The sequence below is a fragment of the Calonectris borealis genome, chromosome 4, assembly GCF_964195595.1.
Source record: "Calonectris borealis chromosome 4, bCalBor7.hap1.2, whole genome shotgun sequence".
In the NCBI taxonomy this organism is placed as follows: Eukaryota; Metazoa; Chordata; class Aves; order Procellariiformes; family Procellariidae; genus Calonectris; species Calonectris borealis.
Genome location: NC_134315.1, coordinates 37,187,421 through 37,213,589, shown reverse-complemented (window position 1 = coordinate 37,213,589; position 26,169 = coordinate 37,187,421). Strand labels below are relative to the sequence as shown.

At 44.7% G+C, this 26,169-nt stretch overlaps 1 protein-coding gene across 4 annotated transcripts in view; it reads right to left on the bottom strand.

Moving 5' to 3' along the window:
• Nucleotides 1-1,621: 1,621 nt before the first annotated feature.
• Nucleotides 1,622-26,169, bottom strand: part of IRF2 (interferon regulatory factor 2) — a 43,492-nt gene continuing 18,944 nt past the window's right edge. For 2 of the 4 annotated variants that reach the window (XM_075149264.1, XM_075149266.1), the window contains exons 3-10: nucleotides 25,930-26,037; nucleotides 20,493-20,592; nucleotides 19,718-19,894; nucleotides 17,622-17,668; nucleotides 13,542-13,653; nucleotides 9,793-9,957; nucleotides 4,878-4,924; nucleotides 2,716-3,441 (exon numbers count right to left, since the gene is read on the bottom strand). In XM_075149264.1, the coding sequence (XP_075005365.1) occupies nucleotides 3,130-3,441; nucleotides 4,878-4,924; nucleotides 9,793-9,957; nucleotides 13,542-13,653; nucleotides 17,622-17,668; nucleotides 19,718-19,894; nucleotides 20,493-20,592; nucleotides 25,930-26,037 (1,068 nt within the window). In that variant the 3' untranslated portion in view covers nucleotides 2,716-3,129. Of the gene's footprint in view, nucleotides 2,055-2,715; nucleotides 3,442-4,877; nucleotides 4,925-9,792; nucleotides 9,958-13,541; nucleotides 13,654-17,621; nucleotides 17,669-19,717; nucleotides 19,895-20,492; nucleotides 20,593-25,929; nucleotides 26,038-26,169 lie in introns of those variants that run through there. The other 2 variants (XM_075149265.1, XM_075149267.1) reach the window with 2 other exon arrangements.

The window sequence follows — 26,169 nt, the reverse complement described above, 5'->3', positions numbered from 1 at the left end:
CCTCTCTCCAGCTGCAGACTAAGCACTCCTCGGGGAAGAAGATGAGCACCAGTGCTTAGTTTACATTGTGTGATGTTTTCAGCCCCACGCAACTGTGCTTTCTCTTTCCCTCAGCCCTGACACTTGCCCTAGGCTCACTCTCAGCCCCAGTGCTCCAGCCCTTCCTTTCCAAAAACAAGCCTTCCCAAGAGGAGGGTTCAAGCATCAGCCCTCCGTTGAGTTTGGTAGCCCCTTCCCAGCCCCAGCACAGCTGCAGCTCTGGGCTTTCTCTTCTACCTAACCCAACTCTTCCTTCCCCACAATAAAAATACGTCAGGACACGACTCCTCTCCCAGCCCCAAGTCTCCCCGGACAGCCCCTTTCCAGCCACTCTCCACCTGCAGCTTCCAGCCCCAACCACACCCCTACTGTGAAGGGCCAGTGGCAGGCCAGGGAACTTGCCACACAAAGAGAAGCTGGAAGAAAGGGATTCATGAAGCCTAGAAGAGAATTTCCTTGCTGGTAATAATCAAGACTTGGTTTGACAGGGCCCTGGATAACCTACTCCAAGATCTTCCTTTCAGCAGAAGGTTGGATCCAATGCGCCCCAAGGGTCCCTTCCAGCCCCAGCTCTTCTGCGACCCTGTTTGAGGTCCCTCCCTAACAAACAAGAGCCCGTTATCTTAGAAGAGGCTAGGAGATGCTACAGAGCAACTTCCAAACTTTAGCTTGGAAGTTTGGAAAAACTTCCAAAAACCAAAGCAGACCATGTTAAGAAAATACAAAAATAATCCCAAGTGAGCCCCAAAACCAAGAAAAAGAAACCTGCCATGAACCTCATAACCCTGCTGGCAAAGGACTCGGGATGCTAGAGACTGCCTGTAACACCCCCCCTCACACACATGCATACACACAACCTCTTTGAGGAAGACAAACCTCATGGCCTCTGGACCTAGAGGGCCACTGGAAAGGTGAGCGCACAACCAAGGGAAAGAGACAGAGACCAGAAAGTTTACCTACAATGATTTTAACCATGACGAGTTTTCAGCCTCACTTCAAATACTGCTTGGGGCTTCCTCCTCCTCCCAACCCTAACCAAAGCTCTAACCTTGTCTTCCCACCCGGCAGCGGTTTGGCAAGACAAAACTGCAGGTTTCACACGGACTTGTGATGAAATTTGGAATTGTGGCATCAGGTTAAGAACACAGCAAAATCCTACTGTTTGCTTTCCCTTTTCAACAGCCAGTTAGCACATCTCCCTGTGATACAGCCATTTTTGTGCATGTTACTGCTCATCAGTCCAATATACACGGCACTCGGCTCAGCTATCTGTCGGGTTGGTATCAGAATGGTAATCACACCTGAAGGACACTCTGTGTCCACGTATTTTACATACCTGAATCAATCCGTTCAACTTCCAACAGGTTGAAAAACTGCAAGAGGGTAAGTGCTCTCAACTTCTGCCCATGCCAGTGCCAGCCCAAAGCGTACAGCACTTCACAGAGTCAATGGCATGGCTCGTCATCCACCACCACCACGCAACCCTGCAAGCCATTGCGCACCCTTAATGAGATACTCAGCAGCTTCCCTCAAGGACCCAGAGGAATCAGAACTTGCCATCACATGGTAGATGTTGAAAGCCTTGGGGAATGTTTATTTTACTTCTGATTCATTCCACTAATAAGGAGTTATTGCTTGGAACTCTGCAAAAAGAGATTTTTCCGGACAAGGAAACTGCAAGCAAGCTAAACAGAGACCTACCAGGAATGGGGCAAGCACAGCTGAGCCTGTGTTGGGCAGGGGGATGGACTTTCACAAGATCCCTTCCATGAGGTGACTTGCTCAAAGCCCAACCACAGGATAACAGCAGAAGAGGTGCCCCAACCTCTGCACATGAGGCCAAACTTGAGTACGCCACCTCTAAGCTCGAGTTCCTCTTTCCACCTCGAGCTGTCTTAAGCACAGTACCTCCCATCCTGTTAGATGGGTACTCCAGAAATTGTAAAGGCGGCTCATGCTAATTACTCGCTCCGAGAGGTCACATTCACCTATCAAACCCATGCCATCTGGGGCTTCTGAAAGATTAAAAAAGAGAGACAAACAAAAGGATTATTAAAAATTTAACTATATAGCATATTTATTATCAATCCACAGGATAATCTGATTGCTACATGAGCTCATAAAAGCTATTTCACCTTTACAAAATTAAAAAAAAAATGTGCCACAAGGATGTAATAACTGCTGATAACCAAGGACTGAATCTTAAAATTATAAATTTGCTGTAGAAAAGATTAAAAAAAATTATATTCACTTTAGAATTTTACTTTGAATAAAATATTCCCCTGTATAAAAAATAAAAAAGCTTGCTCTGGTTAGAATTAGAGTATTTTTCTTCTTCTTTTTTTAAATCTGGGAATTTGCATAATATCTCTGTAATAGGTTTCTTTTTTTTTCCTATTGTACCACGCGGCATTCAAGCATAGCAGATTAGAAACAAACATGAGAAAAGCAGTCTTAAAACGTATGAAATCCACATGGGAAGTTTTAACTTCCTTTCCTTTCCTCTATTCTTTAAAGACACTTTAGCAAGAATAGCCTTGGAAAAGAATACAGGTGGGGAGGGACCTTCAATGTGCCATTAAGTAGAGCAAGGTAATAAAAGGCCTTTCGTAAGTGCTTTCTTAATAAGGTGCAGAAGCAGACTGCAACGTTGCTAGTACTGCACTATATACAATATTCACAATAGATTTTTCTTTATTTAAAAATATTCCAGCTAGTTCACATTTTCTCTTCCATTCCGAGGCTTTCAGTTCCATCACAGCCTTGACAGCAAGAAGTGCAGCAGCACCACTTCCCTTGTGGTCGGTTGGTCCTCTTATGAAACACTGGAACCTGTGAGTGGGCCGAAGTTCTTGGGTTTTTTTCCTATGTAGCAACCTTGGAAGTCCGCCTGGGTTCAGGTGTACGTACTGATGGCTGGAGTCCTGAGTTAAAAACACTCCGGCACTGGAGTTGGACACAGCAATGTTTCATATTGCCAAGGCTTCACCTTAGATTTGTCTTGTGTGCGTCAAGGGATGAACCTCTGCTAGAGAAACGTAAAATACAAAACCAAACAAAACAAAGCTAAAAAAACACACCGTCAAAGGCTTAGCAGCTCTTGACTCTTGACTGGGTGATGTCTGACGTTTTCTTGATGACGCTGGCCCGTGTCTCGCGGTCTGGCCGGCTGCTGCTCGTGGAGGCTGTGGACACTACTTGTGGCAGAGGGATGTCTGGGAAAGGGGGCCAGGAGCTGTTGTAAGGCAGTGGGCAGCTTTCTTCTTTGATGGTGACTTGGAGGTCAGGCTTGTTGGCTACAAAAGTGGCCATGCTGGGAAGCATATGAGAAGTGTTCCTCATTCCCAGATTGCTGAGATACTGTTTGCCTTCAATGTTTTTCTTCTGCCAATGAAGTCGTCCCTAAAGAAGGAGGAAAGACTGTATGAGCTAATGCAACTTTGCAAAGTGCTCCGAGTAACAAGATGAAGACAGAAGGATCCACGAACTGCACAGGAGTTACTCCATCTCTAGAAGTCTGAGCCTCTAGTTGCTGGCTTTGAATGTCTTAGCTCTCAGCCACTTCTCCCTTTCTGAAGTAACGTGTCTAAACCTTGGTGATTCTCCAGCACTCAAGAGGCTCTGCCCACTCTTCTGATGGAAAATAAAGGCCTTATTCCCAGTATGCTGGAGACAAAAACGGACACAGAGGACCAAACACTCAGAGCTTCAAATGGAAGTCTCTCCTCCGTTACCGAGAGGGGGCATCCTCCTGCGAACAGGCAGGCACAGAGACCCAACACCTCTCAAATGGCACCACCCAAACTGTCAACACAGGTGAGGCTGCTGGAAAAACCACTGTCACTTGACAGTGTGTCCCCACTGGGAGGGGACACAGGGGAAGGGGTGTGACAGTGTGTCCCCACAGGGAGGAGGTTCGCCAGGGAAAGATGAGCATCCAGTCCTTTCCCCATCACTCATGCCGCAATGGCATGTTCTGTCAAAGGAGGTTCAGGGAGTCATTATTGGCAGTCTACATAGGGTCTCCACCCTAACCAAGGAACGAGAGACTAAACCAAGAGGGTTAGCCATGTCGTTATAGCCTGCAGTTCTCCAAGGAGCGGGATTCAAAGGGCTTTCTGGGGCGCACAGCAGGAGAGAGATTTGCAAGAGGCCTTCTGCAAAAATGCAGCTGGAGCTCAGGGCATCTAAGTGCCCTCAGTGAGCTTCCCCTGGCCTCTAAGTACTCATGGAGATTGGTAGGTCTGGTCCTTGATGGCAGCCCCAAAAGACAAGACAAATGCTGGTTTTGCGCAGGTGCAGCTCAGGAAACATTCGCCAGCTGGGTATTTTCTCCATGGATTCCTTTCACGCAGCAACACCCAACTGACTGCTCGGGAAAGCTTTTTGCCTCACATACCTCAAACATTCAGGCTGCATTTCTAGTATACGTGTAAGCATTTCCTACAATTGTATGAGTTCAGGTGCCATTTAAGGAAAACAAAGTGAGCATGCTTTCAACCAAGATAAAATACTCACTACCCAGCAATGTCAACGCATCATATTAACAAACTAGCTGGCACTGTTGATGGCTCTCCAGAACATCTTATCATGCAAATTAATCTCATTGTAGTTTGGACAGATGAGGAGGAAAGAACTTGTAGAGATATCCATTCTGCCAGACAGTCATCCAAATGTCTGTCTCCCTTGAACCTTTCTGGTTTGTTTTTCTCTCCCAGCTATTACTAAAATGAATACTTCACTGGTAGACAGTTGTAAACGGAGAAGGGGGAAGAATACCTCAGGACATTGTTCTTGACACCTTGCTCCGAAGTGCTAAAAATCCAGGAAACACTTACCTCTGCATTTTCTTCGTCGCTTGGAACGCTGTCCGTCGTTTCACTTTCTGTCAAACAAAACAGAAACAAAAATGAAACTCATGCTATTCTATCTACAGTAGCAAAATCCAGCTCGAGGCCTGATCCACTTCCAGCAAGTGGAAGAAAACAGAGTCAAGCCAAACAAACAGAAAACAACGGAGAAGCATGGACTAGCACAGCTGCATTGAACAACTGGGGAAAATTCACATGGTTATCACAGTTAGCATGGCTATACCCTGGAAAAGACAGCAACGGAGAGGGAAGAAGTAGATTTGTGCTTTCTGGGCAGAGGGAAGAGTCTCCCGCAAGCGGGGGATGCTCCCTCTCCCTCTCCCTCTCCCTCTCCCTCTCCCTCTCCCTCTCCCTCTCCCTCTCCCTCTCCCTCTCCCTCTCCCTCTCCCTCTCCTGGCAGTTCCAAGCCCGGCAAACAGCAAAGTTCTGTCCAAATCCTTATTTTTATCTCCCTGCAAAACCAGCAACAACTCCACCCCAGAGGAGATAAGTGTGTTTCTGTTTCATGAACTGTTATCTCAGCCTGCCGCCTCAAGGGCTTGTTGTCACTTCTGGCGCTTTATTACTGTTGTTGTACTTTGCTCTCATTTTGCTTTTGCCACTCATGCCCAGCCCCCTCCAGCCTACTTCTCAACCCTTCACCCATCACTCCAGCACGTAGAAATACTACTATCTCCAGCCCCATCATCTCCTCCCGCCACACATGGCCTCCCTCATCCTCATCACTTCAACCACAGTGCAAACACAGGGGTGCAGCTCCAGCAGGATAGCCATCCTCCTGCAGCTGCATCCCTCCCTTGCAGAAGAGCCTGAAATCCAGGAATTTTTACTGTATTTTCAAGCAAATGTGTCTGAATGCAGGCCTCCCAGCATCTGAGAGTCAGGCTCCTGGCCCGTGGGCTGGTTGAGAGTGCCGTGCCTCAGATACATCCAAGATGGGGCACAAACCCCTCTTTTCAGGACCAGTCTGTGCCTTCCTGTTTCCTGGGAGGATAACACTAGGCATCTATCAGGCTGCCGACCGGAAGAGCTCTGAGCAGACAGGACTCAGCCACTCCCTGAGCCAACGGGAGCCCATAAATTACAAGGTTGAAGGAACAATGTGATGAGTACCTGTAGCAGGCAAGGGAGCTCTCAAGTCCCAGTTTCCACTCCGCACTCTGTGTTACACAGTTTAGCCCATGCAGACTGCTTTGCACAGCCCCTGCACCCCTGCGACCATAAACCACGATCCTGCCTTCCCAGAGAGCAACCTCATGCTCTGCACTGGACATAACATGAGTGCTAAGGGTGCATGGACTGTGCCTCATCCCAGTGCACCCAAAGCCCTTCTGAAGCAAGGAAGCGGGCAGCTCAGCTACTCCAGACTACTATTTCCAAAGCCAGCACCTCCCCTACTCCAGAGTCTCCGTCGCAGTGTGCAGTAAGCAGAGGAGCCATCCAAAAGGTTAAATCTAACTATGAAGCCCTGTGAAGTTAACACTCTGCAGGGCTTCTCATCACTGGCCCGGGTAAAGAGAGATGTGCCAACGTGATTAAGCTGGCTAATTAAGCCATGCTGGGGGGAGGAGAGGCAGAAATTAATCTGTGCAAAGGAGAAATGGTCCTGGAGATAGAATCAATAGGAGGAATCCAAAGAGAGACAAGAAACAGATATTCCTTGACATGAAGAAACATGTGGCAACAAAAAAAGAGTGATGCAGCTGAAAAGGAATCCATCCGTGGTGTTTATACATAACAAAATGCTGAGCAAGAGATAGCACTATAGTTAGCAAAGCCAGGGAAGCTAGCCACTCGGGCATGGAAAGTTAGAGAGGTTATTTCAATCAAGAGGTTATTTGAATCAGTGTCAAACACAAGAGGAGGTTGACAACAGCCTTGGTACTAAAAAAACTGGATTTCATAGACGTCAATGGAAATACGAGAAAACTCACAAGGACCACTCATATCATTTGCCTGAGCAACCTCAGAAAGGAACTAGACGTGTTTTTGAAATAAAACAGATTTATGTAGGACAGCTGATACCTCAGGCTACTTTTTGTTGTTGTTGTTGTTTCAGAAAAGCTAAACTGACTGTTCCTGCACAGCTGTTATGGTTATACTCTTTCCTGCCATTCAGCGGTAGCACCTGACAGAGCAGGCAACTCTACCCAGCAAACCCACGAGCACAGGGCCAGGGCTCCCGTGGTTCTGCTGTACGGGTTTGTATGAAGCAAGACGAAGCCAGAAATAGTCACAAGAGTGTCCTACAAGTCTCAGGGTTCTAACAAACCACAGACCCCTGTACTAACTCCTTCCTCAAGGGCAAACGCGTGCTTTAAAAAAACAGAGGTTCATAGAACAATTCGGGCTGGAAGGGACCTCAGAAGGTCTATAGCACAACCTCTTGCTCAAAGCAGGGCCTGGTACAGGATTGGATCAGGTTGCTCGGGGCCTTATCCAGTCAGGTCTTGAAAACCTGCAAGGATGGAGGTAGCACAACCTTTCTGGGCATCCCGCTCCACTGCCTGACTGACCTTGTGATGAAAAAAGGTGACATTTTTTCTTATATCCAGCTGGAACAAGTTCTCTTGTTTCAATTTATGCCAGCTGTTTCTCATCCTCCCACCATGCACCACTGTGAAGAGCCTGGCTCTGCCTTCTCAATAACGTCCCTGCAGGTAAGCTGCTATGAGGTCCTCAAAACCATCTCTCCTCCAGGCTGAACAAGCCTCAGCCCCTCAGTATCTCCTCACAGAGTGAGTGCTCCAGCCCTTGATCATCCTTGTAGCCCTTCCCTGCACTTGCTCCCATTTGTTTTTATCTTTCTTGGACTGGGGGCTCAAGACTGGACCCAATACTCAAGAAGCAGTGGAACTAATGCCGAGTAGAGGGGGATAATCACTTCCATACATCTGTTGGCCATGCTCCTGAAAGCTGGTGGCCTTCTCTGTGGCCAGGGTGCTCTGCTGTCTCACATTCAGCTCACTGCCTACCTGCCCTTCTGCAGAGCTACTCCCCATCCCATCAGCCCCAGTCTCTATCGCTGCAAAGGGCTCTTCCTTCCCAGGCACAGAACTTGGCATCTGTCCTTGCTGAATTTTGTAAGGTTTCTGCTGGCCCATTCCTGCAGTCTCTCCAGGTCTCTCTGGATGGTGGCCCTGCCCTCAAGCATATTGACTGGTGTGCCCTATTTGGTGTCACCTGTAAACTTCACAAGTGTGTACTCCAACACCTCTTCTGCTCATTGATGTATTAAATAGGACTTGTCCCAGGACAGACCCTTGCAGTACTCCACTTCTTATTGGCCTCTAGCTAGAGTAGCCAGGATCATCAAGAGCTGCCTTGAGATGCATTCAAAAGCATGTCAGTGGCATGAAATCACTTCTGTGATGAGTTATGGGCTAGCAGGTCCTGGTGGTTCTCCTGTCACCAGACCACCCCTCTCTATCATCCCAGCCCAAGCAACCACCATGACTTCCAGACCAAGACAGTGACGTTTGTTTGCATTCCAAGAACTTAGATGCTGTAGCTGAGGTTAAAAGAAAGCATCATTGTTGTGTTCACATAGACAGGAAAAGTTTTGCAAGAAGCATACGGAAAGAGGACAAATGTTTCAAAGGCCCTGTCTCCCAGCTGCTAATAAGTTAAAGCACTCTTATCGCCCTGCCTTATGCTTTGCAAAGCCCTTCTAAATGCTTTGGCCATTACAGACTAAACACACTGGGAAGCATAATCGTTTATCAACATGTTTGAGACTAACATTGGAGGCTATTCAGAAGAATATCATACTATTCTCCCAGACCCAAAGATAAAAATTACTAAATACCTATTTTATAAAAATGTGTCTGGAAGTAATTTCAGCCTAATGAGTCAAAGGCAAAACCATGCGTAAAATAATAAATCGCATGGGGAAAAATTAATGCTTAAGTTTGTCTAAAAAGATGACATTTGTGTTTCTACCCAGTCTCCTGAGGCTTGCAAGTTGGCAACATGTTAAAAAAGAAAGGACAGGTTGGATCTGAATCTTTTTCTACTTTCAAATGTGGCTTTGCCCTGCTTCCTACGGAATTAAGGCTTATATGATTGCAGGGACTCTATATAGCGTGCCCGCGTATGCATTTGTGTCTGATCTCCCCTAACAACTTCTGAACACACTGTCAGATTTGGATAAGGGATAAATGAGTGCCAAAGACTCTTAACTTCCTACCACTTTTATGAAAATAAGGGGCCAGACAAAAAAGAGAAATCATTAGCACCCTGACTTGGGGAAAAGCTTGTTATCTCACCCCTTTTTAGGTATCAGAGCATCCAGATGGGAGGCAGACGTTGGAAGCCAGACGTCCACAGCTCCGCTGCTTGCAGGACCACTTGTTATCAGTCATTACATGGCTGTTCTAGTCTGCAGACTATTTGTAACTAGACAGATCCAATCCCCCAGGGCCCTCAGCTCCACGTCTGCCTTGTATACCATTAGTGCAGCCCTTAGCACTCTGTGCCCACTGTGCTAGGCACTGAGGAAACATACAGCAGAGAAGACCTTTAATCTTTCGTAAGTCATGGGGCAGGGGGACACACTATATTTGCAGCACATCATTTGTACCACTGAAAATGCCCCTCTAATAAAAGACGGAAAGACCTCTCTGCATTACATCTAAAAAGGTTCTTTTTCCATCAGTCACAGGCTAAAATCCGCAGCTTGCATTTCCAACCTCAGATCTGCTGAATTGTTTCCCAAGGTGAAATGAGTAGAGGACTGCAACTTTTTGAGTTGCATTAAAAATGCAGAAGGCAGACAAACAGACATTTCTGGATCTTTGCCGGCTACCCTGGAAGAGCCCCCTTTCCCCCAGTGTCTTCCAAACATTTCCAAAACTGTGTAAAGAAATGCCAGGATGCTTACCTGCATAGGACGAGACAGGGGAGATCTGCAGGGGGTACAGCTGGCTCATGCTGAGGGGCTGTTCGTCGCTTTCCGTTGTCACCTCTACTACCTGGCAAACATCAGGAGGATTGGCAACTATCACCTGCTCCTCGCTGCTGCCATCAAGGTGCGGCTGCCCTACAACTTGGGTTAGAAGTAAAAAATGGATTACTCGTAACACCTCGACCCTGCCGGATCTCTAAGAGCCTGTCCTTGGAGCCTGCTTGGTATTTGAGTGAGTCTTCAGTATCGTCTCAGCACTTTCTTCCATGCCCACCACCTGCTTTCAACGGGACTTCTAAAGGAAACCTGTGTGATTTATTTAATTTCCATCACCTTCAGGGACTTTTTTTCCCCCACTTGTGACGACTGAAAATGCCTAACTCTCACACATAACTTCCTTGAGCCTGGCTCTCACACATAACATCCTTGAACCCTCCCTGACATACCAGCTGTCCAGAGGCTTTCCCAGGGAAGACCACAGCCACACTCCTCCTCCACCCAGAAACATGGTCTCAGCAGGACATACAGACCACAGCCACCTCTCCTAATCTGGGAAAGCATCTTCACGCAGCAAGCTGCCAACATCCCATGGCCTCTGGGTGCTCTCATGTAAATTATGCACCAGAAGACGAGAACTGGCATGCAAAAAACTGGCCACATGGTCATGTAAAACATGATAGGAGTCTGATTTACACGACATGAACATATGAAAAATTTCTCCTCCAGTTAGATGCTTATTCTCACTGATCCTTGCAATGCCAGTGATGGTGTGTAGAAAAGCACAGTTGTACCTGTAGTCTGTAATCCCCATGGTCTGTGACTGAAAGCTACAGTCTGGTTAGTTATTAATAGAGGGTTTTCCTATTCCCCAAGCCACATGATATTTAATACCAAAGGAACATGACTTATTTCTACAAAGTGAAGGCACCATGGATGCTTTGCAAGTGTCCTGAAATGCTTTGCAGACATTAATTGTGCTACACAACACCCTTTTGAAACTGGGGAATAAACCGATGCACCAGGAAGTTACCAAGCAAAGCAAAACTAAGGTGAAAGCCAGAATCTCTCTTCTCTGGAGCTGCTTGAGACAATTCACTCTGCCTTGTACAACTTTCCTATCGATCCCAGCAGTATGAACACATGACAACTGCATTAATCCAGCACGGAGCTGAAAGCCATTAGCTAGATTTGAAGAGCACATGGGGATAGAGTTGTCTCAGAGGATGGCTAACTTGAATCCACAGTTGTCCAAGAGAAAGAGAAGGACTATAGATCTTCTTTCACTGGAACACAAAGCTTCAAAAGGAACAATCTTTATACAGACAAATGCTGTACAAACACAGTGCTGTGTTGTTAGAAATTCAGACAGTACATTTTTTTCTAGACCCACGATGGGAAAAAAATGTAGGCAATGAAACACAGTAGATCTTGAAATTCTTCTCTTAAGTGACCTAAGTACTCTAATTATTAATTTTAAAAAAGGCAAAAGATAGCATCTATTCCTGGATAAACTAAGATAAGTATACGTGAATGCACATGTATATACACACAATCCATTCCTGCCTTCTATCTTTAGACAAGGCTAGAACATGACTTTTTGAAAAAGAAAAGTGACAGGTTTTTCTCCCAGAGAAAAGCTGCATATCATTTTGCTTTGTGAAGTGCCAGGTAACCACTGCAAAGTCCCCCAAAGCTAGATGTGTATTTTATGAGACAATTCCAGCATAAGGAGAATTACAGAAACAGTGGATAGTGGTTTTTTCAGAAGTTGAATCACTACAATTACTACGACTTTGTTCCAGATACTTTGTTTCCACTGTATTTCCACTTTTCCTGGTTCTGAAACAAGCTGCTTTTTATTGAATGGGGTGCGGGGGGCAAGAGCACACGCACAGAGTTAATTTTTATCTGGGAGAAACCAATATTGTGCAACTCTGTCAGGGTATGAGCAGGCCGTCTGTACTGTTTTATCTTTCTCCTCGGTACCTGACAAATTCTTACCCATCCCAAGAGATAACTTGCACAGCAAAAATTACTGTTCACTTGGGCAATATGCCACCACTTTCCCGTGAGCTGTATGTACGTCAGAAACACTGCAGGTGCTGTTTGTCTTTCCTCCCCTCCAGCTGACTTCCCTCCTTTCTGCAGAACAGATCTATTTTACCCTTTTCCCCCTGTTTACATTAAAATCCTGCTTGCAGTCCTAAATAAGGACTTCTCTCTCCAGTCTGGATAAGCAGCACACTTCACAAGCCATTAATTAAACAACACTGGATGACAGTTTCCCACCCGAGCCTTGCTGTCCTACTCCTGAAAATGGGACTCTGTGAGTCCAGAGAAAAGTGAAAGGTGCAAATTCAGTTCTGTTCCTCTGAATCTCTTGCTTGGTTTCCACGACAGACCTTTGACCATTCTTAGATGTTGATGTTGCCACTATAGATCCTGTCCTGTTAAATTACTGCGATCTTCTAAGGTGCAACATGCATTCATCTCATCATAAAATCAAACAGTTCAGAATACACTGTACTGTAGAAACCTGAGACGTTTGCAGCAAAACAACTCTCTCTGATGTTAGTGGACTTTGGGGAACACCAGGTACGTTCCAAAGACTGCTGTTAATTGATCACTGTTCGACTTAAAATGGTAAATTAAAGCAAAAGTGTATGAAGCTTCTTCCCTGGACCTGCATATTGGCCTTGGCGTGTTTCAGATTTGTTCATGCGTCAGTCAGTAAATAGGAAGCACTAATAGCACTACAGTGCTATTCCTTCAAGTTATAAAACCCTCTGTAATAGTAGGAGCAACAATCATGTTCTAACACTCTTACAACGCAACAGCTGATTAAATGGACGGCCACAAAGAGAGGAAAACTACTCACAGACTCCTCAGTCACAGAAGTACTTGAGGGGAATGACTATACCATGCCCTGCAACCTAAGACATGGGCCTCAAAAATAGTCACTGCACATAATTTCTGCCATCTCTCCAAACAGAAGACTAACGTATTTTTCAAACACTTTTCTGACACACGTAAAAGTGGAATTCTAGAGAAAATTATATATGGGTCACATTTCTAGGAGCCCTCGCTGCTGTGACAACCTCAGCCAAAAAAGAGCTGTCAAAAACCAGCCCAATTACTCTACCGAGAACCAATTATTCACATGCTGAAATGACAGCTAATTCCTCATGTACAGTTTCTAAATGCAGTCTTTGCTAATCCTTGTTGTTAGCTCAGTGATGTTAAGAATGAACTCTGCTACTGAGGTGCCAGTAAAAAGAACCAAGTTCCTCCATTTCATCTGCAGGTTTAAACTCCCAAATAAAACAGTACCCTATAAAAACCTCTGCTTTGAGCAATGGGAAACCACCATCCAACTACGGTTTAACTCCCACGCAACACTGGCCACAGTCTCCTCATAGTTGAGGACTACCCTGTGGAGTAAGTTCATGTCAGGAAAAGCCACCTGAGCATGTCTGTAAGTGCTTTGCTCTCAGGGGAACCACCACATTGCCACAGTGCTGCTCGCTGTCTCTGCAAGGTGGTGGGGCTGACCTGCAATCAGGACCTTGCGTGGCTTGTGCTAGTGAAAAACATGTTAATCCGAACGTAACTGTGATGTTCTCCAAAGTGCAAAATGCTGATGGAAAGCTGAGTCTGGCAGAGTCAAAAGAGTTTTTGAAGTGACCTGTATGCTTAACGTGTAAGAAAAGCATAGGAGTACTTACCTACAAAGTTCACTGTACTGTCAACTTCATTTTTTATACTGGAGGACAGGAAATAGTCAGAAGTGACATCATTTAGCCCATTAATCCCAAAAGATGATTCAACTGGCTCTTGCTAGAATGAAAACAGTAAGTTGGGTCAGGTTTGATTTATTTTAGGAGCCTGGACTCAGTTAATCTCTCTGTTCTGAGATGGTAATAACTCATATCGCTTTTGCCTGCCATATACCCCCTGCTCTCTGCTAGACATGGTCTTAGAATGAATATTTTGGTTCTCCAAGAAGAAGCCAGAGTCTACTCCATTTCCAAATCTTCTGCTTTGAAACGAAAGCTATTTTTAATTTTCAGATTTAGAGTGAGCCTTCAGAGAGCAAGAAATTAGTGTGCTATTTACTGCAAGGGATTAACATTTGGAACAAACAAGGAAGAAACATTGCTTTAAAAAGTAGTCTATTTAATATTCATGCTCATTCCCTTCCAAACATGCTGTATCTCTTAGCGCTCTCTGAAAGGAAGCCGTAGCTTCTGTACAGCAATTACTAAACTCTAGCCTTAATTTTTCTCTGCAGCAAGCCTGAAAGCAAACCAAAGTGTTTACACTAAATACAGCCTTTTAGATCACATCATAAACATTACCACAGGGCAATAGCGTTGGGAAAACACCACCTGTTCTACATAGACTGAGCTTTCCACAAGATGCATCTCTGTAGGTTTGGTACACTCGAGTGGGAATCTAAAAAACTCCCTTCAGAACAGACATTAAAAAGTTTAATTCCATAAACTCAGGATCTCTTTAAAAAGCTATGAACACATTTAAAGGATTATCTACAGGTCCAACCCCCTCCCTGGTATTGGCTCCCTCACAGGTTTATTGGTTACAAAGTCTAAAGTCTTCTGCCCTTACTCTGGGCTGGCAGTGCCAGTCCTGCAAGAGAAGTTCTGCCTCGCTGCTGACCCAGAGACGCGCGCAGAGAGGTGCAGAGCTGCCAGCTGGACCTGATGCCACACCATGTCCATTTTCATTGCTTTAAAGCATTTCAGCAAGGGCAGGGCAAAGGTGAACCTCAAGACTTGTGGTGCCTGTCTTTCACAGTACTAACTGTATGAACTGTTATCACAAGGACAAAAAACTGGGGACAGCATGACAGGTCTTTTCTGGATGCCACATGCTGTGATTGTGATCCACTCAAAAAGAGCTGTCACTTCGACAGAAGTCTGCACCTTCCCAGCCATTAAGCAAGGCAAATACATACCCTGTCCCAAGGTCCCTCTGCACATCAGAAGAGTGCAAAGTTAGTGCTAATGGCAACTAGGTCTTCGATGAGCTGCACTGGTTGTGTCGACCCGCAGGTCAAAGAATTGGAGAGCCGGAAAAGATAAAATTAGCTGCTATTGATCCACCGAGGATCACTGACTGCAGAGACAGGTTAGGGCTGCACACTGGAGCCCTGAGCCTCTGGTGTTGTGCAATGTCCCAGCAAACACAGCAGCCCCCATGGGAATGCTGCACACGCAGCACCTTGCTCAGCTTTACTGAGGCTTGGTTACAGGGAAATTTATTTAGTAGCCCCTTTCGAGCTGCAGAAACAAATATGCACCCTGGAACTCGGGTGATGGTGCCAGGTCGATGAAGGCACTTGGACACTGGCACAGTTGGTGTTAAATCACCTAAATTTTCAGTGTCCAGATGCCTGCTGGAAGCCTAAGCTAAATGCATGGGGAAAGGTGTCACTTAGATTTTTAAAAATGTCTCAGCGGGGAGCTGCATGCATAGTCAAAAGGATACATCCAGGATAAGGTAGAAATTAAGCCTCAGGCAGGCTTAATTTTGTTTCAAAGGAAAGAGCCTATTTTTATCTAGGCTACTCAGACACTTACGTCCTCCTCCCATTGCCAAGAATTCACGTTTTAATGGAGAGACCCCGTTTGCCCCAAAACCCAGTGGTTAGAGATCTACCTGCGAGGTGGGAAAACTGCTCGCAGCCCCTCTTGCCTAACGTGGAGCAGGGATTTGGTAAGGCCCAGGTCTCTCACATCCAGGGGGACAAGCAGGGAAGTGCCCTGAGCACCCTGCTAAAGCTTAGTAAGGCCTAGCAGGGCTCTTCACCCCCACCAGCAGTTGCTGTATGTGCCCACAGAGTCAGGCGGTGGCAACAGGGAGGAGCTCAATGCTAGACTCCTGCTACGCAGAAGACCCTTCGCAGATCTGCGATTTGGATCTTCCGCTTCCCCCTCTGCTGATACTACCCCATTGCAGCTACCAGGCAGATCGTGGAGCAGCCTCCCGCTCACCTCCACTAAAGAGAGGTTTTCAGGGTAACTGCAAGGCATTCACTGCAAAACATGCAACTCGGACCTCAGGGATTCACATCACCAAGCAAAGCAATTATAAGCAGCTTTCAATGCTCAGAAATGTGCATTTGCATTAATCCATCCACCACCCTCCTCTGCTGTTATAGCCTTCAACATTCAATAGTCAGTCTAACAGTAGCTGAGCTTGGAAGGAGCATCTATTTTAAAATCCAGGCATTTCTGGAGGCCAGCTCATGTACGCATTTGTCAGAATAAGGGGGAACAGACAGGAATACTACCTGGCCCCAGCTCGAAGCCTACAAGAGCTAAGTGGCCATACCATAGTTGGTGGCTGGTGAGCCGTGCGCCTGTAGTAGGTATTGCTGGTAGGTGTACGTGCTGGAGGCATGGCCAGCTCAGCTCACTGCTCCTGCGTCGCCTGGCCTAATGCTTCTGTGCGGCTCAGGGCAAGCGAGCTGAAGGAAAGCGCTCCCAAAAGCTGCGAGCATCGCCCTACTGGCACCTACTCCCAGGCCTAAGGCCACATGTACTAATCTCCCAGGCATCACTGGGACTCCCTCAGCAACGACTATTTGTGAGATTAATCTTAACGGAGAGGATGAGATTGTTGAAGCGCCTCTACAGCTTTTCAGGCATTTAATATTTTGACCGAAAGAAATATTATGAAGGAGGGGAATGACAAAGTGCTGCTGCCAGCTTTGGCTGGCATCACATGCTGCTCTGCTCTGACCAAAGGAGTTTCCTGGCTCCCTCTGAACACAGGCAAGGGGGGAAGTTCGTTATGTCATGTTATAACAAGCACACGCGGCTGTGTGATCCAGATAGGAGGGTTATAAAGTGGTTCCTTTAAGATAATTTAAAAATCATAGTATTCTGACATGTAACTCCACAAGTCACAACCACCAGGACAGCATCTGCCTTCCAAACCCAATTTCAACGGAGGAGTTTTCCCAGGCCTCCGGGTTCACCTGGCCCAGAGCATCTCCTGGCCAGTGCCCAGGCGTGGGTGGCACAGCCCTTCACAAGCGAGCAGCAGGGGACCGAGCTGCCCTTCTGCTGCAGACACGGCTGCTACATGCAACCCAAGAACACCAACTTTACTGAAGGCTGAAAGTCTGAAACCTTGCAATTTGCTTTTTGAAAAAATCGAAGGCGGACCAAATCCTGCCGGTGTGTAATACTGACCACCTCGTAGAGGCGCTTGGCAGAAGTGCAAAAGCTAGGAAACACCATGCTTTGTAGGGAAAGCTAACATCAGTCTGGGTCCATGCTCTGAACAAGCAGAAATCTCAGGCAGTGACTGAGGAGCTTTACAACTGAGGTCTTCTAAATGACAAAACACGAGCAGAAGGTGCAGCTCTGACAGAACTTCTCCCCTTTGCCTAAATGAAAATGAATTTCCAATGCCTTACGCACAGAAATTAATTGCTCCAAAAGGTAGCTCTATTGTTCAGAAACATTCCTTCCATAATTACTGTATTTCTACTTACACAGACAAATGGCAAATGTATTGCCAGGGCTGCCAGTTTTCCAACCCCCAGGCGTTCTAACACAAGGGCTGTGTCAACTGATGACGTCAGTCACGGCTCTAACAGCCTTCATGTTTTTAAAAAAAAAACCCAAACATCCCATGTAACTGTAGCTCCGTAACCAAACCACAAGCATGAGAGATTTGCAAATATCCACCACAATATACTATTGGGGCTATTAAAAAAATTTGCAACAGATTGTTTTCACAAGTTCTCGCACTATTAAACAGCCACTTCTTACCTTAATTTGTTTGAATTTGTCATCCTTCTCGGACTTCGTTTTTTTTCCTGCAACAACAGAAAGAAGACTTCTTAAAGTCCTGCCATGAGTTAACCTTCACGCTTTCTATATTCACCAACAAATAGCCCCAAAACATGCCTCAAAATGGCAGCACTTCCTAGGAAAGGGAGAACATATTTTGCTTAATTTTTAACCTCCCTTAAGGCCTGGGCAGTCAAAAATTCACCTCGAATACTCTGGCTTTGTATTTCGTTTTTAAAGGGCTACAAAAAAGAACCACGATGGGACTGAGGAAAGCAACTGCAGTCAAAAAATCCAGGTGAAAAATATGGAAGAGTGACAAACTAAGCAACAAGGCTTGTTAAAAAATGAAGGGGGAGAAAAATACTCTTAAAGAGAAAAAAAAAATCAAAATATATGTCTCATCACATTTGTGACACTCTCACTGTAGCTATAGGAAAAGGGAGATTGTTCGTTGATTTAACGTGAAAAGAGATCACAATAAACTTCAACAAATATTTTCGTAAAGAGTTGCAACCTGGGGGCGGGGAGTAATATATATTATAATACATGCAAAAGTGCTTTATGCAATCATAAACCACTTGAGAATCCACAAAACCACACAGCATATGACCCTCACAAAATGTCGTGTGCCTTGGCAGACCCCAGCATTGCTACCCCTGCTCTGACCTGACAAGACCCTGATGTGGAAGCTCAGACCTGCTGGTGCAAGCTCAGCTCTGCCCCACTGTTTGCACAGACGCGTCCCAGGAATTTCTCCCATCTCTACTACAAGATAGCACTAAGAATTAGGAATGTTTACAGCCAAATTCTTTTGCTCTCACTCATGCATAAATTTAGCCACATGCCACACAGAAAGGGCATGTGAGAATATATACAGGGCCCAAAATATGTCAGAGTTTTATAGTAACTGGATTTGCTGCAGAATCCTCTCCTGCTATAGCCCTCAACTGCAGAATCTCAGCTTTCATGATGAACTTTTCTAGTTCTTACAGCTATGAGAGGAATCTACCACAATGGGACAGGTTATGGTTGAGGGAAATATGCCTGAACATACAAAATACACCATTGACAAGAGACTGGAAACAGTTTCAAAGCAAATGTTCTACCTTTTGCAGATTGATCGGCCTTTCATAGTATGATTCTGCCCCAAAAATGCTGGAGTTCATCATTTCCAATCACACTGGCCTTAAACTGAAGACGTGCCTTTCACTTCCCAATTTAAGAAAACAGCAAACTGAGCTACAGGTGAACTGAATTGGATTTTAGAGGAACACCGTGCATTTGGTTTGCAGGTTATCTTTTCATCCAAAAATCCTAGACACCAGGTGATACCAGAGGACTAAGGAAGCCATCATTCTACTCCATAAACCAGCGACGAACCCATAAGGACACCAATGAGCCATAAAGAAGCCAATGTTTCTACTCTGTAAGAAACCAAATACTCATGAGATTGACCTGGTGGTTAGGTCCTCTCCTGGCAGGTGAGGGAGACCTAATCCCTAAATTTGGGGATTCAAACATAGTTTCCCATTTCACCATTATCATACTGTGGGGGCTGGTTTTTCATGGCCCAGTGTAGCTACGTAACTAACAAAGTGGCTTCATGATTTAATGTTCTGAGCAGAGAGTGTACTGCTCCCACCCAGCTCAACAGAGCGCCAGTTTATTTCTATCCTTGCTTGAAAAAAAAAATACCAAAATCTCTGCCACCGTACTCTGAATAAGCCCTACTGAGTTAAATGCATTGATCTCTAATATCTCCCTAATCACCTTCCTTGTCTGAAGGAGACCTGGGATTAGCATCTGAACACAACTGCATTGGCTTTAAGAGAACTAACACAATTTACACACATCACCAGCCTGGGCGTATCACATCTTGTTGATCTTTTCTTCAAGCAGCTTGTTCTCTAAACTGAATGTAGCCCATTTTTCATAGAGCTGTTCTAAGTTTTGGGGAACACCTGGATAAAAACATCCAGATTCACAGCAGAAGTAGAACCGGCACATTTTGCGGGCCCCAAAATAATAATGCCCCCAACACCATTTTCATGTTGACAAGCTCCCCCCTCTACCTTTTTTGGAAGGTCTTTCAGATAACGGCAGCATCCGGTACACCCTGAAGGCATTGTTTCCTTTCTTTATACTTTTGTCCTTCACTTCTTCTATGTCAGGCAGAGAGTTCATAGCACAACGGAAGTTTGCCTTCCACGTCTTTGGATCGGGTTTATCTACTCCTGACTGGTATTTTCCTAAGCAAGAAAAGAAAGTTAGGCACACACAACAATTGAAATTGAAAACCTAAGGCGAATTAATAAGCGTAGGTATCAGCCTTCGATTCCCACGACAAGCATTCAAACAATAGCTGAGGTTGCAAAAGAGTGTTGTGATCTCACTCCCATGCACATTTCTAGAACACATGATGAACAGTTTCTGCTCAAGAAAGACCCAAGGCGCTGCAGATCAGATGTGACTCCACAACAATGTGGAAAAGCTTGCACAGCATTTACCTTTATTATGTCTGGCTCAAATCCATAGAAAGGCATAAAAAGCCTAAGGGCCCAAGTCTACAAAGTGCTGAGTGTGCTCTACTCCCAACAATTTTGAACCCAATCTTGTTAACGTTTAAATCAATTAAGTTTTACTATGTTCCTCAATGCAAATGAGTTATGGCGCTTCAATAAAGCTGGAGTATCGCAGGCCTTGAAAAAAGCACTTAGCCTCCCACCAATCTAGAAACTTAAATTCACTCTCTGTGTTGATAAAAGCAAAGACAAGAAAGAAGGAAAATGTAACTTTAAAAGGAAAAACAATGTGAAAATCTGTCCTGCAGAAAGAGAGTTCCAATACCTGTGTGAATTGCCCAGTTTCTAAATAAGGGAGCATCTTTTTCAACATCCCACCCATGTCTTGCAGCATGCATCCAGGGAATCTGAAAAATCTTCTTCTCCTGAAAGGAAAAACAAACAGGAAATGCCAACACTGATTGACTTGAGGGATCTTCTGATGACTTTAAGTCACTTATTTAAAAGCACAGTTTCAGCAACTGCAAGTGTTTTACTTCCTTCTAAGCCAGTGCCACTGCCACTGAACTCAATAGGAAAATACCCACTGGCGTCACCGGAAGCAGAATACAGCCCTAAGTATACGAAATACTCAGAAGCCCCTTCATGGATGATGAGCCTGGCAGCTTTCCAAGCTGACACATGGGTAAAACATGCAGTGCTACACATTTCTAAACACTCAAATGAAGGCTAGTTTTGGCAACACAGACACTTTTATGATTAGAAAAATTAGATATGAAACTAAACAACGGTAGGAACAAAGCAAATTTAGAATTCAGCATGCTGAAGGAAAGGGATCTCTCAAATTTATACACCAAGCAAATGGACATATGGATATATTAACTGTAGACATCTCTCCAGTGGGGATTAAAGATTAAAGACACCCATGTGAAGGGGTGGCACTGAAGACAGTTGAACTTATTTTGGTTTAGAAACTTCAGGCCAAAGAGAAGTGCATTTAAAGCAATCCAAAGGAAGGCTTTTTTAAAATTATTTTTTTAACACACAACATGTAGTTAAACCAGGGCACCTTATGTGGTGGAAGTATAAACTGATTCCCAAAGGGATGAGAAAAACTCATGGAAGATTGTACACTGGTGACTATTAAAGATGATAGTTTTGAGATGCAGCTCCAGCTCTGGGAGCCCAATGGCTTTCAGAGCTGGAAGAGCAGGTTTCCTATACTCCTTCCACAAGCACTCAGCACACAGGGTACTGGGCCAGATGGATGCTGGGTCAGATGTGCTTTTATGTCATACAACACAGGAACAAATTCTTATGTGCAGACCCACAGTGCTGCTTCAGAACTCTGCACGCTCATTTCTGCAAAGCCGTACAAAAGGAGTTTGTTCCACAACACTTGTTTTTTCTCCCCTATTGGGGGGAATACATCTTATCTGGCTTCACATGCAGACATCTTGCGCTATGAACACTGCCACTACAGGTTTAGATCCACTTCTCAGTCTGCGAAGAGAAAAACATTTCCAAGGCAAAATGCACCCTCCTCTTGAGGTGGCCACCCGAGCTATGCCAGCTGAATTGCACCGTAAAAGAGCCTATTTCTCTTCATTGACTACAAACAACTGTAGATAGGCAGCTCTCATTTAAAAGACTGCATTGTAGATGTCTGTGGTCGGGTGAGATGAATCCTTTGCCCTTTCCCCTTCCTCCAACAGCCACTTTTCTTCCTTGTCTGTCTGGTTAATATTTCACTAATGTCAAGGTTAGGTTTATTTCCCTTCCTTTCCATGTGACCTTTTCTTTTTTGAGACTGCGTTTTGTATCGTCCTTCAACAATTGTCTTCAATCCTTTCATTTACATTCACTTGTTTGGAATTGCATTCTTCCCTTCTCGCTTGGCTTCATCTTTTCTTTAATTTGGTGAAAGCACAGATTTAACACATTCCTCATTCTCCTTCAAGCCCTCACACTCTCATTCCTCCTCTTTATCTGCTCCCATCACTTCTCACGTGCCTTTTGCCTCCTTACTCTTCCCCCTCTATACAGTTAAATCATCCTACAGAGACGCTTTCCTCCTTCCCCAAGTAGAAGCGGTCTAAAGAACGCCTCAACCCCACTATCCTGTGGCCCACAGCACTACTGTATTCATCAGAGCTAGAATAAGCTTCCTTGCCTTTACTCTCCCATAGACTGTAATGAGCATGGAAAAAAATTCATACTTCCATAGAAAACAATTTCTATCAACAAGAACTTTAAGAATTGACCAGATTAAAAAGTATTCTCATGCTTGGTGATGGGGAGAGGTTTGAACAACACTACACAATGCTACGGAGGTTATACCATGGATTTCACATTCCATATGATAATTCAAAAAGTTCTATAGGAACCAGCAAACTGAACAAGACTCCAGACATAGCATCCTGTCATCACCAACCATATTCACTGCTTCAAAGGAAGGTGCCAGCAGTCTAAGTGTTCATTACGGTGTTTCTGTTCATTACAGAAAGTTCTTCCCAATCCCAGATGTCTTGAAGCACACGGACTTACAGCAAATTATAATATAAATAATAAAAACATAGAATCCATGTGTATTATAATTTTATAATATATACATAATTTTACATACCTATACAGATTTTCTCATCAAATCTATCAAATATCTAATCTTCTCTGAAATCCTGCAAGATTGCTGAGTGCAGCAATACCATGTGGTTGTGTGTTCTGATGCTTTCTATTTAAATACTGATTTTTTATTTCACACATTATCAAACATTTACCTATATCCTTCTTCAATCGATGCTTCCTAGTAATGACCTTAACAGGAAAAGGTTCATCAGTGCTCTCTCTTAGACTTGGAAAACCATGTGCTCCATCACTGGACATTTGTGTAGGAGTCTTGTGTTTCTATTAAAAAATTAGCCTCACCTAAAGTCAAAAGCACAACCCACAAAACCTTTGCAGCGTAACAGGAACTGCTACCAAACTCCAGTGGGGACATTGAACGGGAAAAGGTGTCACATTCTTAGAAACAGGCAGGAAGAAGAAAATAGTATGGAACGCTTGCAACCCTAGCACTGCAAAATGCTCCAAGCAGGTGAATGAGCATGAGATCACATACTAGCTAGAAAGTCATAGGACAAATTTTAAGTAGTGGCATCCGTCTGGAGGGTAATATTCCAAGCATCCATCAAAGCAGCAGGCTGCTTCTCGACTCCGGTTACAGCTACTCTGAATGTTTCCACTCTAATTTCCTTTTCCAGATCCATGAGGGACACTGACCTCTCATTATCCCCCTCCTCACACCACCTCTGCCCTCTACTGCACTATGTAATTCCCTTCACACCTCCCAATTTTGTCTCTCTGGGAAGGTAAAGAAATTACCTTCCTCCCTCATGCCATTCAGCAGGATAACATTTTCACCAGGGAGGTACACAAGTATTTATTTTTTAAGCCCTATAGAGAGGGGTCTCTCCTGGAGGGGAACACAAAGCAGGAGGTATAATGTGATCAAGTGACAGTAAGGGAAGGAATTAGGTAAGTCAACTGTACCTGATTTGTCATTTTTAACCAAGAGAAGTTTAATTCCTTTCTCAGCCAGGAAAAATTCTCCAAGAAGAGACAGCCAATGACAAACTCAGAATGGTAATCGTTTCTTTAGTATTTAAATCTTATTTCCTTAAAAGCTGTGCACACACACGAGTGCCATTCTCTTGCTAATCTGACCCACCTTCTTTTCTGTACTGTGAACTGTCCTTTGCCAAACTCTGATTAAAATATACAAATCCCCAAATCCTACAGCCTCCTGAGTCGATTCTGTGGGTACAGAATGGACTGTGATACACATGACACTGTATCATTGATTCCATGCATGGCTTTGTTTATGGTCAGGATTTACAGTAAAAATAGAAGTATTTTTGGTTTAGTGATTCATTGTTGGAATGAATGTTTAAACATTTTTAAACAGAAATGCTCAGAAGTGCAATTAGCTTGTTGAACACAATAAAGGCAACCCAGAATGATGCCAAATCAGAGGGTAGAATTGGGGAATCAGAGTTTAATAAACCTCAAGGCAGGCCACTTAGCCTGGTATCCTCCTTCTTGTAGAAGCCAGGGCTTTGTTTTAGGAAAAAAAAAACATTTCAAAATACTTTATTTGTGAGACAAGCCTTGGTCAATATAGAACATGCTAACTAAGGACAAAATCTCCTACCGACTCTTGCATGCAAACAGTTTATGCCAGAAGCACAAGGCAGAAACCGCTGTAACAACACGATCAGAGGGCTGCAAACATTAAATAACATGACATGCCTTGCAAACTCCCTTTATGGGCTGGTGGGCTGAACTTGGAAGAAAGACGCCCTTGGCAGAGTGGCAGCATTTTCACACTGCAGAGCAAAGGAGGCAAGTACATTCCTGGGGTATACCGAAAAAGGTTACGTGAACATAACCTTCAATGACAACACTGTATTTAAAAGTAATACGCTCAGATCTGAAATAGTGTGCCCTACTAAGTGCAGAGAAATTATTTCAGGATTGGGCAGGAATGCCTAGCAAAGGATGGCAGAGACTGTCAGCAGGAGAGACCTGACACTGAAGTAGAGATACTCAAGGAGAAGAATACATAGGGACCGGAACGTGGGACTCAAATGACAAAGACAACAGTAAAAACTGGTCTCTTCCTCCTCTTCAGCTGTGACCCCATTATGCAAGAACAAGGACCTACTCAAATTCACAGGGCAGCTAACTAGGGAATGGATAAAGCAATATTTATTTACCCAGCCACAGCATGTCAGAGTCACTGATGCAGGAAGTTCCTGAGAAACAAAATTCGTAGCCGAAATTTAAAGGGCTCCTGATAATTTTATAGTCATGAGCATTTCTAGCTTTGAAAGCTGAAATAAAAAATAGTAATCTTAATTGCCATTCTTCAGCTCTAAAAATGAACACCTGAGCACCACAACTACTACGACAGGGAGGATACTGGGTTAGTGTCTTAACCAGAGTGGCAGCTCCTATGTTTCTGCACCTGATTTTGTGCATTTCTATGCATTTTGATAACAAAGTAGCCTCTGTAGCCAAAACTGCTTCATGCTTTTCAGTGTGGTGAATTACTGTCCTGCATACCGCAGAACATATGCAATATTTCCAGGGATTATTACTGTTCAAAGTCTCAAATACACTCCTTGGCTTTATTGAGCCAATTCAAAAAATTCAAATTGGGCACTGACATTTTGGAGCCCACGCTTGTGCTCTCAAAGTGTCTAGAGCTCTCAGTAAGAGCTCAGGACCAGGAATATTAGGTTTGGGAAGGGAAAAGTTACCCTGTTTTCTCCCAGGTTGAGAAGTATCAGAGAAGTCATGTGAGTCTGAAACAGGAGATCGTTGCTTCAACCCAGAGTCTAACGCAGAATATAGCCTTCCACCTCAGGAGAGCATTTTGTTCACATCCCTCTGACGCTACTTGGTGAGCAATCTCTTCCCAGCTTAAAAAAAAACCTAGCGGAGTCTCCAGAAACGCTCACTCCAACAACAAAGAGTTGGAAAATGCTTTCAAAGGAGCCACAAATCCACCAGGCCAAAGCAGGGCGCCTCAGATCTGGCAGGCGAGGCCGGAGGAACAGGTTCAGCAGGAAGCATTCAGCTCTGCCCTTCCTCCCCATGTCACCCCTTTGAAAACCAGGAATGAGCTGATTTACCTATCCAAACCTCAGGCACTGGTAAAAAGTCCCTCTTCAGCACACGTACACATGCACCCCCCTTACCTTATTTAGCCATTTCAGCCCCGGTATTGTGTTAGAGTTGATTTGCTCTTCCAGCCAGGGGCGCATCCGCATCCTTTCGACAGGCATTGTCACCAGCCCGGGAAGGAGCTGCAGGGAACAAGGGACAAGGTGACTTGTTTTCCAGGCAGAACGCCCAAGCAGCTTCCCCATCTCTGCACAGTACAGACTTACTAAAGCTTTGCAGGCATCGAACAATTATAAATATAATAGTGACTTTGG